Source organism: Marmota marmota, unplaced genomic scaffold (genome assembly GCF_001458135.2).
Source record: "Marmota marmota marmota unplaced genomic scaffold, marMar, whole genome shotgun sequence".
In the NCBI taxonomy this organism is placed as follows: domain Eukaryota; kingdom Metazoa; phylum Chordata; class Mammalia; order Rodentia; family Sciuridae; genus Marmota; species Marmota marmota.
In genome coordinates, this window is record NW_026000242.1 from 15,760,609 (window position 1) to 15,774,849 (window position 14,241).

At 42.0% G+C, this 14,241-nt stretch overlaps 1 protein-coding gene and 1 non-coding gene across 2 annotated transcripts in view; both read left to right on the plus strand.

Moving 5' to 3' along the window:
• The first annotated feature begins 1,376 nt into the window (after positions 1-1,376).
• The window catches only part of Slc35f2 (solute carrier family 35 member F2), a 58,583-nt gene continuing 45,718 nt past the window's right edge, over positions 1,377-14,241 (plus strand). Inside the window, exon 1 of the mRNA XM_048795617.1 lies at positions 1,377-1,895. Within this exon, the coding sequence (XP_048651574.1) occupies positions 1,786-1,895 (110 nt within the window). The 5' untranslated portion in view covers positions 1,377-1,785. The remainder of the gene's footprint in view (positions 1,896-14,241) is intronic.
• On the plus strand, positions 5,016-5,122 carry LOC125613978. Its single transcript, XR_007344625.1, has one exon. It is a non-coding gene; the product is annotated as a U6 spliceosomal RNA (small nuclear RNA).

Here is a 14,241-nt window from a genome sequence, read left to right on the forward strand (position 1 = left end):
AATGAGATCCTATTAAATACAGTTCTGATGTCCTCATAATGCTTCATGATGTGGTTGTTTCATACCATTTAGTTAGTCCTTTATGGATGACTTAGTTTTCAGGGGTTTTTCCTCCATTTCACTTCAGCAATTTACACACACACACACACACACACACACAGACACAGTGGAGGGCAGGGGGAACCCAGGGGCCTGGAACATGCTAGCAAGCACACTACCACTTACCTCCATTTCCATCTCTATTTTTATTTTGAGACTGAGTCTCACTAAGGTGCCCAGGCTGGTCTTGAATTCGGTCATTCTCTTGCCTCAAGTTCCAGAGTTCCTGGGATTATAGCAGTGCACCACCACACCAGGTTCACTTCAACAGTTTTTAAAATAAATCATTTCTTTTAAACTTTGGGGTTTCAGCTGGTCCCTGTGACACACCCAAGTAATCCTTGCGCATCCGGAGGCTGAGGTAGGAGGACCAAAAGTTCAAGGTCCTCCTCAGCAAGTGGGACCCTCAACAACTTAATGAAAACTTGTCTCAAAATAAAACATAAAAGGAGTTGGGATGTAGCTCAGTGGTAAATCTCCTCTGGGTTCAATCCCCAGTTTAAAAAAAAAAAAATCAAGCAATAGAAACAAGCAAACAAATAAACAAGCAAAATAAACTTCAGGGTTCCTGTAGTTGGTAAATTTGGAATTCCTGAAGCTACATTTCATCTTTCAAAACCTATTTTTTTTAAAAGAATCTTTTTACAGAAAACTGCCCACTCATTTACACTTCTTAAATATATTGTTTTTTTTTTTTCTTGTCCTCCACCTCTCCCAAGGAAGGAGGTGGTGGGGTGGGTGTGGGGAGTGGGGAACAAACAGTACCAACACCTTTTCTTTTGTCTTCTTTTTTCCGGAAGCAAGGACTCCAGCAGACTTACTGATTTCCTTCTGTTTGGGAGAGCCTGGAACTTTCCCACCCTAGGCTTTAGTCTCTTTTAATCCTTAATCCTCCGGGGTCCTGGGGAAGCATCGGAAGGTGTGGCCCTGGCAGCGGCATCCTGGCTGAGCGCCAGGGGTCGGTAGCGTTTTCCTCCCTGGCACCCCCAAGACAGCTCCCAATGCTGCAAGGAAAACCTAACAAACCCGTAAAGAAAGAGACGTGCCGAGCTCCACGCCACAAAGACACATTTCCAGGATTTTTAAAGGATCTTACCGTTGCTTTGCAAGGAACACACACACACACACACACCCCTGGAATGTCCCTTTAGTTCTTTCAAAGGGGCTGGCTATCTTCTATAAATCAGAGGGAGGAGACCGCGAGATAAAGGGAGAGGTCAGTCGGTCCTGCTAGTTAGCAAAGTTCAGGTAGTTACCGCCTCTCTGTTTTTAGTGAGGACACCTTGGAGCCAGTCACAATAACCTCGGATCACCCCATTTGCTGATTTGAAACAAGGAACCATAAAAACCTGAAAGGCATATTAGGTGCCACAAAACACTGAGGCTCGACTGCCAAGGTGAAAAAAAAAATCGCCCTTTCTCCTGCTGCTGCCCCCGTGGTGCCAGGTTGCAATCTGCAAATGTATTGTCTGGCCCTTGGGGCTTGACAGTTAATGATTTGTCGCGGAAGGAGCCCGACCGAGGAGCGGGAGGGAAGCGAGCGAGCCAGCCGGCGAGCGAGCTAAGGAGGTAGAGCCAGCGCAGGGCCCGAGCTCAGTCCCCGCCGGCTGCACAGGCGCCGCCTCCTGTCTTCCGGGCCCCGGCACTTCGTGGGGTTCCGGGCGCAGGACAAGTCAGGGGTCCCCCATGGAGACAGACTCGCCGGCGAGTGACGGCACCCCGCTGCCCCGCGCGCTGGGAGAGGCGGGCGCGCTGGGTAGCCTGCTGCGCAGGATAAAAGGCAAACTCTTCACCTGGTGAGTGGAGGGAACGCGCGTTGGCGGGCCGGGGAGGCGGGAACCGGAGCCGAGCGCGGGCTAGACCGCCTGGCGACCGGCTCGCACGTGTCTGGCGAGCCGGGAGGCAGAGGTGGCGGCGGCATGGACTTTGGTTCTGGGCGCTCAACACGAGCATCAGGAAGTTGGCTTTCACCTGGCTTCCTTAGGTACTTCTAGCCCCTCCCTTGGCGCTCTCTTAGGTCGAGGCACTGCATTTCAGAGGATCTGGGTGACATTCACCCTACTGGCATTGTTAGGTCGGGTCCCCGGTGGCCTCCCGGCGGATGCTGTGGAGAAGGGGTACCCATCCTCGGGCTTGGCAGGTGGATGAGCTCCACTTCTGGCACGGCGCCCGCATTCCTTCTGCCTCTGATCCTGTCAGACGGGGGGCCGTGATTTGCACTGAGTTCACCCAAGTAACAAATCCAGGTTAAGTTTAGTACGGCAGAACAGAACCTGCCTCGTTCTTGGGCCCGAAGCTAGGTGACATGGCCACCTCCGGGGCTGGAGTCCAGGGAAGCCTGTTTCTGGTGTCACTCCCGCTCTGAGGGAAGTAGGGAGAAATGTTCTTAAGGAGCTGGCAGTGACTCTGGGGAAAGCATTTCTGTGGTTACTGGAGGACTTGCATTCTGGAAATACAGATAACCTAGGACCTAAATAATGAAAGCCATTTATTGAGCATTCATTCTGCGCCAGGTATTGTGCATAGCAATTTGTATGGATAGTATCATCTCATCCTCCCCAGTAGGAGATAGTGCTATTGTTATACCCACTTTGCAGATGGAGAAACAAAGAAGGCTAAACAATTTGGCTAGGACCATTAGATGACCTGTAAGGAGAGGTGACCGTAAATTCTGATCTAAATTGCACCTTAACCTCTCCTGGCCAGGCACCTCCTAAAATGAACATTTGATTTTTATCTTTTCCCTTTGGAGATCCTGAAAGCTATATTCTGAAAAGCCATACTATTTCCAAAAGTAGATCAATAAAGGTGTATGCATTCTTGTCATATAAATAAGTATAGTTTTAAATAGATGCACATGTTTAAAGGGGACATTTGGTCAAAAATCACCTTGTTTCCAGCTGGGCACTGTGGCGCATGTCTGTAATCCCGCAGCGTCTCAGGAGGCTGAGGCAGGAGGATCGTGAAGTCAAAGCCAGCCTCAGCAACAGAGAGGCGGCTAAGCAACTTAGCGAGACCCTGATTCTAAATAAAAAACAAAATAGAGCTGGGGATGTGGCTCATTGGTGAGTGCCCCTGAGTTCAATCCCCTGTGCCCCGCCCCCAATCACCTTGTCTCCTAAAAGTTGTGTATATCCTGATAATGCAGCTAAAATTGCTCATCTCTGAAGTAGTATAATGTTATGGCCAAGGACACATATTCTGTATTCAAATCCTGGCTAGGTAGACTTGAGCAAGTCACTTAACTTCTCTGTGCTCCAGTTTTTTTTTTTTTTTTTTTTTTTTAATTTGTAAAATGGAGATAATCATAGTAACTACAGAGGCTGGGAATGTAGCTCAGTAGCAAAGTGCATGCTTGGCCCATGCAAGTCCTTGGATTCAATCCCCAACACCAAAAATAAAATGTAAAAACAAACAAAAAACAAAAACAAAACAAATCAAAACTAAAAACTAAACAAACCAAAAAAACAAAATTACCTCCCAACCTCAGGATAGTACTTACCTTGTAGGACTGTGTGAAGATTAGTTGGGGGACTATACATGGCTACACAGGAGTGGGCACACAGTCTGGTCATTTCAGTGCCTGCATAGGTTGTTGTCACCATTAGTTCTCTCCATTCCTGAGTGATGGAAATGTGGAGGTGATTGCTCCAGGAGATGCCTGTGGCCCTGAGGCTGGGCCAGATGATATAGCAGATTTCAGTTTAGCAAGATATAATAAATAGCAATAATTACATTAGCAATTCTCCTAATATTCTCACATTTTCAGAGTCCTGGTGTGTTTTATACTTAGAGGCCCTAGTAACCCATTTATTTATTTATTGTGGTCCTGGGGATTGAATCCAGGGCTTTGTACATGTTGGGTAAACGCTTTACCACTGAAATACACTCCCAGCCCTTTTAGTTTTATTTTGAGACAGGCCTTGCTAAGTTGTCCAGGCTGGCCTTGTGATCCTCCTGCCTCAGCCTCCTGAATAGGTGGGATTCAGGCATGTACCACTGCACCCGTCTAGTTACTTTTTAAATATGAGATTTCCTCTGTCTCCAAATGTACTTCCTTTTTTCTTTCTTTACTTTTTTTTTTAACTTTATTTTTTTACTTTTGTCTGGAGACTTTTTGCATTTCCAGTGGATAGAGTTCTTTAACAGCAGGAATCATATTATTTTCATTTTTATATCTCCTACAACCTTTAGCACACAAATGAATGAAAGAATGAATTGGAATTGTTCATTTTTGTTTTTGGTCTTACCTATGCCAAACATCTAGGCACTTCAATTCTGGATGGCAATTTTGTCCAACCTAGTGACTAACTAGTTTAGTTTAGTGAATACCTATCTGTGGTGAGGGAACTATGGGGATGCAGAGCAGTTCGTGAATGGAGATGATGTGTTCCCATTGTATGGATAGGATGCAAAGGGATTGGTTTGTAATTGCACAGCTCTTTTCTACTCCTTTTACCAAAAAGTGGTAAGAATAGCCCTTTTAGCAACTGGGTACCAAATACAGAACAAAGTTGGGGGCCTAGAATTCATTCTGTTTTTATCATGAGAAGCATGTATTCTAGGTGACCCCACCTCTTAGCTATCTGTCTCCCTAAGGAACAAACAGCTTTTCTCTTTGATTAAGAATTTCAGGTTGCTCATGAAGTTTATTGAGCACTTACTGTGTGTTAGGATTCATGATAATGAGTGCCACATAGTCCCAAAAAAGTCTCTGCTCTTAATTTTTACTTACTTTTTAAAAAAAATAATTTAACTTTTTTTAGTTGTAGTTGGACACAATACCTTTATTCCATTCATTTATTTTTATGTGGTGCTGAGGATGGAACACAGGGCCCTGCGCATGCTAGGTGAGTGCTCTACCTCTGAGCCACAATCCCAGCCCTTAATTTTTACTTTTTAAAAATATTTTTTAGGTGCTCGCTTTGGCAGCACATATACTAAAATTGGAACGATACAGAGAAGATTAGCATGGCCCCTGCGCAAGGATGACACGCAAATTCATGAAGTGTTCCATATTTAAAAAAGTATATGTATTTTTTAATTGTCAACAGACCTTTATTTTATTTATTTATATGCATTGCTGAGAATTGAACCTAGTGCCTCACAGATTCCACCTAGTGCTCCACCACTGAGCTACCACCCCAGCCCTTAATTTTTACTTTTGTCATTTATCACTGTCAACTCAAATGACCACTGCTGTAACAAAAGTCTGAGTGCCCAGAAGTACCTGAAGATGCTTATTATTTAATTGTATTCCATCAGGAGGTTTACATATTGTCCCACAGATTCTTTTATTTATTTATTTATTTTTGATTAGAGGAGAAAGAGGTTTTATTGTTGTTCTGGGTGTAGTGCCGGAGAGCTGATGGCCAGGCCTGGGTGAGTCCCTCCAGGTAACTTTAGGTAGAGGGGAAGGGATGTACCCCAGGATGGAGAAATCGTGGATCACAGAACCCCTGTTGATTGCTGTTGTTCAGTGCACTTCCATTAGGCTGTTTTATCAGCTGCTTGGAATGAGGAGGCAACTTCTCTAGGTTGTAGCCCATTAGCCCAAGGAGCTTGGAGCAGGTGGGTGGAGGAATGATCGCTGGCTGGACAGCCTGACCTGTTTGGTTAATTTCTCAACCCTCTGGGGAGATGGAAAGGGGCAGGCAGTATCTCTCCCCACGCAATGTGAGTGGAATTTGAAAGTGTTCCTCTAGCGGGCCTTCCTCTAGGCCTCTGGTTGCTCCACCTCAGGCTGTAGTCCTCTCCCTCCTCCAGACCAGTTCTAGACAACCCCTGGATTCTTCCTGCTTTCCTTCATTCCTTTTTACATGTTGATTTGAAGGAAGCAGCAATGGCTGCCAGTGCTTATTCTCCGTTTTGACAACACTTCCAGAATATTCCCAGATTCCTTCTCCTTTTTCAATCCTTACCTTCACTACTTCAGTGCAAGCCTTTATCTTAATCTCTCACTTGGACTCTTATAGCAGCTTCCATTCCCATGACCTGCCTTCCTCCTCCTCAGTCCCCTGACTTCCCAGGATCCAGAGTGATACCAGCTAAGAAGAAAGGGCACCAATAGCTGTCACTATGTGAGAATTCACCATGTATCAGCTGTCCTACTTACATTTCATCAATCCTGTGACACTCCTATAAAATATGTTTTGGTTTTTTTTTTGCTTTTTTAAAATTTTTACTTTATTTGTTCTAATTAGTTATACATGTCAGTAGAATGCATTTGACATATTGTATACAAATGGAGCACAACTTCTCATTCCTCTGGGTATTCATGGTAAAATAGGTTTTTTAATCCCACTTGACAGAGTAGGTAAGTAACTTGCCTAGGACAAATGGCTGCTGCAAGGCAGAGCTGAGGGAGTGTCATTTGATTCCAAATGCAGACTGTCTCTACTATTTCCAGCACCTCACTTGTATCATATTCAAGTGGAAGCTTCTTAGATATTCCTCACATCACCTACACCAGTGATTTGCCAACTGATGGTGAGGCTCTTGGGGTTCCCTGGAGGTTCCTTAGGGTTTACCATGGGGGACCAATGGAAAATTAGGATTTGTATGCTTCTGGGAGGGCCTCTGGGGCTTCTACCAGATCTGCTGCTATTGTCAGTTTTATAGTTGGGCTTTTAATCTGTCCAATTGGGCTTTGATAACAGCAATACTATAGACTGGGTAGCTTATACACAACAGAAATTTGTTTCTCATAGTTCCGAATTTGGGATGTCCAAGATCAAGTCTCTGGCAAACTGGTGTCTGGTGGAGGCCCACTTCCTGCTTCATAAAAGGCTATTTTCTCACTGTGTCCTCATATAGCCCAAGGGGTCAGAGAACAATCTGGTGTCTTTTTTATGAGGGCACTAATCTTGATCATAAAGACTCCACCCTTACTGCCTAATTACCTCCCTGACCCTCTCCCACAGCTACCATCACACTGGGGATTAGGTTTCAACATGGATTCTGGGAAGACACAAACATTCAGTCCACAGCTGTGTTGTCTGAAGAATGATTTCTATAGCTAATAGGGGTCTGAAAGCCACTGGTTACTGGAAAGAGCTCAAGTTGGTGCTGTAGCTGCTGGCCCCTCCCCTCCTGCTGTCTCTTCTTTCTCCTTTACCTATTATTTTTTCATTTTTTTTCTTGAACTCGGAATTGAACCCAGAGGTGCTTTACCACCAAGTTGCATTTGCCAGCCTTTTTTTTTTTTTTTAAAGACAGAGTCTCACTAAATTGCTGAGGCTTGCCTTGAATTTGTAATCCACCTGTCTCAGCATCCCGAGTTGCTGGGATTACAGGTGTGCTGCACTATGTCAGTTCATGTTTTTTTTTTAATTGTGATAAAATATATGTAATGTAAACTTTACTATTTTAGCTGCATTTATGTGTGCAATTCAGGGGCATTAAGTACCTTCACAGTGTTGTGCAACCATCACCAATGTGTATTTCCAGAACTTAGTCATCCTCCCAAACTCCATAGCTGCCAAATAACTCTGTGTCACCTCCCTGCGCAGCCCCTGGTAACTCCTGTTCTACATTTCATGTCTGGGAATTTGATTTCTCTAGAAGCCTCACATCGATGGTGTCTCATCACATTTGTCCTCTTGTGAGAGCTTAAGCTTCTTGGTATGAACCACAAGGGCCCCATCACCAGCCCCTCCAGGCTCATATCTCAGAACCTGCATTTCTCACTTGTGTTTGCTCCTGTGGTTGCTCATGTGCATGCCGTGGTGGCTGCAGTTTTGCCCTGTGGTCCCCTCCTGGATTGCTTTTGCTGTTTGACCTCTTCTCCTGGCATCCTAAAGAATCTTTGTAGACAGCATCAAGTTGGGAAGTTGTCTTTGCTGAATTCTTTCAATTTCTCCTCACAGACATCTTCTTTGGGTGCCCCTCCTGTCAGGTACTATTCTTAACTCATCATTGCCCTTACCGTATTGCAGGGTGAAATGTAGTTCTCACCAGCCTGCCAGTGTACCTTCAGGTAGAGGCTGCCATTCATCTTGGAACTTCCTGCAATACTTTGTTCTTGGCACAGACCTCAAATGATAGCAGTTCTTTCCATTTTGGAGGTAGAATTGATTTCAAGGAACAGTAAAAACCTATTTGCAACTAGATTTGGTAAGTAAGATGTAAAAGTTAGGACTGAAGTAAGATTAGGCTATTTCTGGGGAGGAAATTTCAAAGCTGTTTCCAAGGTAAGCACATACATGGAAAATGGGCTTGTGTCTGTAAGTTTTGGTAAGTTTATTAAAGTACTCTACAACTTCCTTATGTTATTATTTACTGAGGATCATCAGGAGGAAATTATCATTTCACACAGGTGAATTTCCCAAATAACTTTAAATTTACTCTTCTAAGCATTAAAATTTACTTTTAAACCCAATTGAATGGCAGCATTTATGTAATGGATTTCTCACTTCTGCTAAATCATTTGTTCATAATTTATTTATTTATTTATTTTTGGCAGCAGCTCTCCAACACTTAATTGGTCTGTACTGAACAACTCTCCAGGGTAGGCCAAACCATTTAATTACTTAGTGGGTCCATTTGCAACAAATCCTAGAGATTTTGCCAAGCAAGAAAAAAATAAAGCATTATTTAAAATTCTTTATGGCATGTTTAAAATATATAGGAGTAGTCTTTTTCATAAATTGAACGTGATGCTGTCTCTTCTTGATTCAGGATCATCATGAACTTGATTCTGTTGAGCGGCAATAATATGCTCAGGTGCATTTAAGTGAATTACTTATTTTTTTCCAACTTTTTCTCCCAGCTTGTCAACATATGATGTGTGTGTGTTACTAAGCATATTTGCAGAAGCCTGTATTCTTTCTAAATTATGATTTCTAACCCATTAACACTATAAGAACCAGATAACTCAGTTTACTTGCTGTGAAAGTGTGAATAGGCTCTCTGAATAAAGACTTGAATGGTTTTCATTTTAATAAGTTATAGATGTTTTTAATCTGCAGATTTTGGGATGTTTATTTTGGATGGTTACAGAAGTCTATATTAATTGAAAGTCACCAGGAAAAGTGGTATGTCGCAAAAACCTGTGTTAGTTATTGATAATAGAGACAGATTTTATGAGACTTACATGAAAAATCCATTCCAAAACTTCTATCTAAGGCTCGGGTTGTAGCTCAGTTGTAGAGCAGTTACTTAGCATGTGTGAGGTACTGGGTTCCAGTCTCAGCACCACAAATAAATAAATAAAATAAAGGTCCATTGACAACTAAAAAATAAAAAAAATTAAAAAAAACCCCAAAACTTCTTTCTAAAATACGGGTGTATTTATAAAACAAATTGATTCAATTTCTTAAGTCCAAGTCCTTACTGCGAATTTAAGGCTGTTTTCATGCTGGGTGTAGTACGTCTTCCCAGAGAATTATTAAAACATTTCTGCTCTAGAAGAGCTTAGGATATACTTGGGGAGAACAGCATTTTCTAAGTTTTTCACAGTGGAATCAAGTGAGAGATAAAAATAATAATAAAAGTCAAACTTGATTAAATTGGACTTTGTGCACCTAGAGCACCCACACCATTTCAGGACTTTGGGGGTGGGAGAATTAACTCATGTAATCCTTCCGTTAACTTTCTGCAGTCAGCATTTTAATACTATAATTGCCAGCCCCATTTGACATATGTGGAAGCTGAGGCAGAGAGGTTAGATAATTTTCCCTAACAGGATAAGTCATACAGTAGTGAGGAATGCAACCTGGTTTCCCACCAGGTGGTTGGTCCCAGATTCTGTACTCAACACTGTTCTCCCTGTTTCTTGAGAGATGCACAGCAACAACAAAAAAACAAAAACCAAAACAGTTCTTGGGCAATCTTATCCCAGGCTTGCTCTGGGCTATTTGTGTCTCCAGTGGGACCAGAAAGATGTACATCACAGGATAAATAAAAGTATCTTCCTGGAACATCATTTGACTAATTTTTTAGCCTTCAGTGCCCTGAAGTGGATTAATCGTAATTCCTGGCTCATGACACACTCCCATTGTTGACCGATGCATGGCTCAACTGATTTTTTTAATGTAACAAGTTCCCATGTTCCTACCACCAGCCCTAAAACGAGGATTTTCAAGTTTTGTAAAACTAAATTTACATGCAGGTAATCCCTCTTCCAATCCCTTACTCTTCAACCACAGATCATCATCATCTGGAATCCTCTTTAGCTCTTATTTTCATATAGTTTTGTATTTCTATGTATCTCCACAAAGGGTTCCTGTCATGATTTTAAACTTTATAGAAAGGGTACCATGCTGTGTGTAATCTTGAGATCTCTCCTCTAAGTCACGTTGCTGAGATTACTCCATTTTGTTGCATGGTGCTTCAGAACAGTCACTTTTTCTCTGAATAATATTCTTTCTGTGAGCACATCATTCTCCAACCATTCTGTTTCTAGGCATTTAGAAGTTTCCAGGTTTTTCACTCTTGTGAACAGGACACGCTTTTTGCACATTATATTTATATTAAACAGATCCCTCTATACACTTTTCTGTGAGTTTTAAAGACACCACCAGAGGGCTTGCAGCAGGTTTACCACCCAGGCTCTTTGGCTTCCCTTGGAGAGTGGAAGTTCACTGGGGAAGTTTGAGAGTATGAGCGTTGGCTGGATGAAAGCAGTGGAAGCTGATGTAGGAGGAGGAGTGTGACAGTGTTTCGGGTCTGAGGCCTGTGGGGTGTTGAAAGGCTGGTAGGATAGGATGACTCACAGGAAATCTCCCCTCCGCCTCCGTTCCTCTCACTGGGCCAGGTCCCCAGGAGCTTTGTAGGTCAGTTTTAGACTCTAGTTTTTTTCAGGAGCCTGGGTGGTGTTTGATGAGTGGATTAGGTCGGTTCTTCGAGAAATCCAGCTCACCACTGGCCTAAGAAAAAAAGAGCATTTATCGCTTTACAGGATCAGGAAAGGCCACACTGCCAAACCACAGGGAGACCAGGGAAGGAGATGGATCCTGGAGCCCAAACCACACCAGGGTTCTTTCTCTCTGTCTCTATTTGTTCTTCTCGTTCACTGTTGGCTTCATTCTCCCAAAGGCAGGCCAGTTGTATTGTCTTCATTTGAATATTACATTTTGTAGTTTAAGTCACACAAAACAAAACAAACAATGGAAAAGTCAAGTTTTGAAATCAATTTTTGCTTGGATAATCCATGAAGAAGTAAGTTTAGATGTTATGACAGTTAAACAGTCCTTCAAAACTTCTTATTCGGCCTCAATGGATAGACGGTATTAAGGATTTTCTGGGATATGGCTTCTTGGCTGCCTTTGAGAGCAGGGTTAGTCTGTTCTCAGTTCTTGTGCCAGATTGGGGTGGGTAGAGAGGGGGGAGTTGTGTCCGTCCCAAGGACATAAACACTTGTAATCCAGACTTGAAACAGCAGTGCACTTATGATTCAGTAACAATCCCACGCTTCCTAATCCTGCCCTCCCCACATCCCTGCACCCACCTTTCCAGCCCCACTGGAGCTCCTGTGTGTCCACCTGGGTGCTTCTCTTGGAATTCACAGAGAGGAGTCTGGGGAGAGGGAATATTCTGGAAACAGAGGCAAAATCCTTCACATACTGCCCACAGCATAGGACTCCCCTCCCTGAATCTAGGATCTACAAAAATAGAAGGACAAAGAGAAGACTATCATAAATTGATTTTATGGGATCTGGAGCTGTAGCTAAGAGGCAGAGTGCTTGCCTAGCACTTGTGAGGCACTGGGTTCGATCCTTAGCACCACATAAAAATAAACAAATAAAATGAAGGCATGCTGTCTACCTACAACTATAAAATAATTAAAAAAAATAGATTTTATGGCTTCTTTCCTTCATTAACTTTGCAGTACTGGGGATTGAACCCAGGTCACTGAACCCAGCCCTTTTTATTTTTTATTTTGAAACAGGGTCTTCCTAAATTGCTGAGGCTCTCCTCAAACTTGTGATCCTCCTGCTTCAGACTTCTGAGTGGCTGGGATTATAGGTGTGCTCCACCTGCCTGGCTTTCTCTCTTATTTTCATCAGAACACCCAATTTATTAAATAACTGTAGAACATATCATCAAATGGGTTGTGCTAATCAGTGCCCATTGTTAGAGATGCTGGAATAGGTTTATATCAGTTGATCTCCCTATGTAGTACAATAGTCCTCAATATTATATATTTACTATTATGAATATTATGAGAGAGACATTGTGTGGACTGGCAAAAATGTAGACTTACTAATTCTCTGACCTTGGGTAAGTTAATTCTGTGAACAACCAAACCTCACTTTCTCAACAGTGTAACTGTGCTAATCATCCCTATCTCATGAGAGTTTTTTTCTCCTTTGATACTCAGAATTGAACCCAGGGGTATTCTACCGCTGAGCCATATTCCCCAGAACTTTTTATTTATTTATTTTTTATTTTGAGACAGGGTCTCTCTAAGCTTAGAGACTCACCTTGAACTTGTGATCCTCCTGCCTCGGCCTCCTCAGCTGGGATTACAGGCATGCTCCACTACAGCCAGCAAGTTTTTGTGAGATTGAAATGAAACATCATATATAAGCACTTAGTATGATCCTGGCACATAATTACTTTTATTAAGCCACCTCAGTTTTGTTGGGATAAGATGAAAGTGTTTTTGAATCCCTAATGGATGTAAGTAGTGTTCTTGCAATATAGCAGTGGTTATGAGCTCTAATGTCACACTTGGGTTGTTTTCCAGATTTTATCATTTGCCTGTTGTGTGATATTGGGTGAGTTGTTTAACATCTCTGTGTCTTGGTTTCTTTATCTATAGATAGCAACAATAAATGAATTAGGACTGTGAAATTGTTAGCATAGTGCTTGGAATATAGTGTACAATGACTATGAGATGTCATTATTATTATTATTATTATCATTATTATTATTATCATTATTATTATTATCATCATCACTATCCTCATTCTACTGTTACTAGATATTTTGTGTGGCTATGTGTATATGGGGAGAAGGGGTAAAAAATATTCTTGACACGGTTTCTTTATTTATAATCTGGTAAATCAAATGCAATATGTAAAACTTCACAGGCAGAATGTAGAAATGGGAAAAAATGGTTATAACCAAAATGCCATAAGAATTTAGAGGTTATCATTCTAGTGCTATGCACCTTTTTCTTTAATATTTATTTTTTAGTTGTAGTTGGACACAATATCTTTATTTTACTTATTTATTTTTATGTGGTGCTGAGGGTTGAACCAGGGCCTTGTATGTGCTAGGTGAGTGCTCTACTGCTAAGCCACAACTCCAGCCCCTGCTATGCACTTTTATTACTTTTATTTATTTTATTTTCTTAGCATGGCAGAAGGGAAAGAACACAGGCTGTAGAATCATATTTAGATTTTGAACCTAGTGTTGCTACTTATTTGCCATATGAACTTGGTTAAGAAACATAAACTTTGGCAAAATGCTACCTAGTTTGTAGTATTATGTGAAAACACAGTAAGTTCATATGTGTAAGAGGTCAGCACAGTGGCTGGTACTTTCCCTTCTTCCTGTATAGGAGGTGGGAGAGCATTAACAGGTTTCCCTTATTCTTGACCATCTAAGAATCGTGCAGGCCATACTGTATATGAAGAAATCACTGGATTTATACTTTTATTTTTTTGGTCTGCATAAAACTGGTTTAGTGCCACTTGATGGCATGGTTTTATCTTTTCCCTGGCAAACGATGAAAGTGCTCTTTAATCCAGGGTGACTCCTGATCAGCTTTGCATGCAGTTATTTAATGGACTTTTTATTTGATGGGATTATCTTACTAGTGAGGAAATTCACTGAGATGAATCTGAATGGGTCTAACATTATGATTCAAGTATCTCATACATTATTGACTTAGTGTGCTAGTTTTCTATTGCTTTCATAACAAATGCCTACAAGTTTAGTGACTTAAAACAACACAGATTTGCTGGGTGTGGTGGTGCACATCTATAATCCCAGCTACTCAGGAGGCTGAGGCAGGAGGATCTCAAGTTGGAGGTCAGCCTCAGCAACTTAGTGAGACCCTGTATTCTGATAAAAATTTTTAAATAAAAATTAAAAAGTAGCTGGGGATGTGACTCAGGGTTAGAGTGCCCCTGGGTTGAATCCTTAGTACCACATACACACATCCAAAAAAAAAAAAAAAAAAAAAACCCA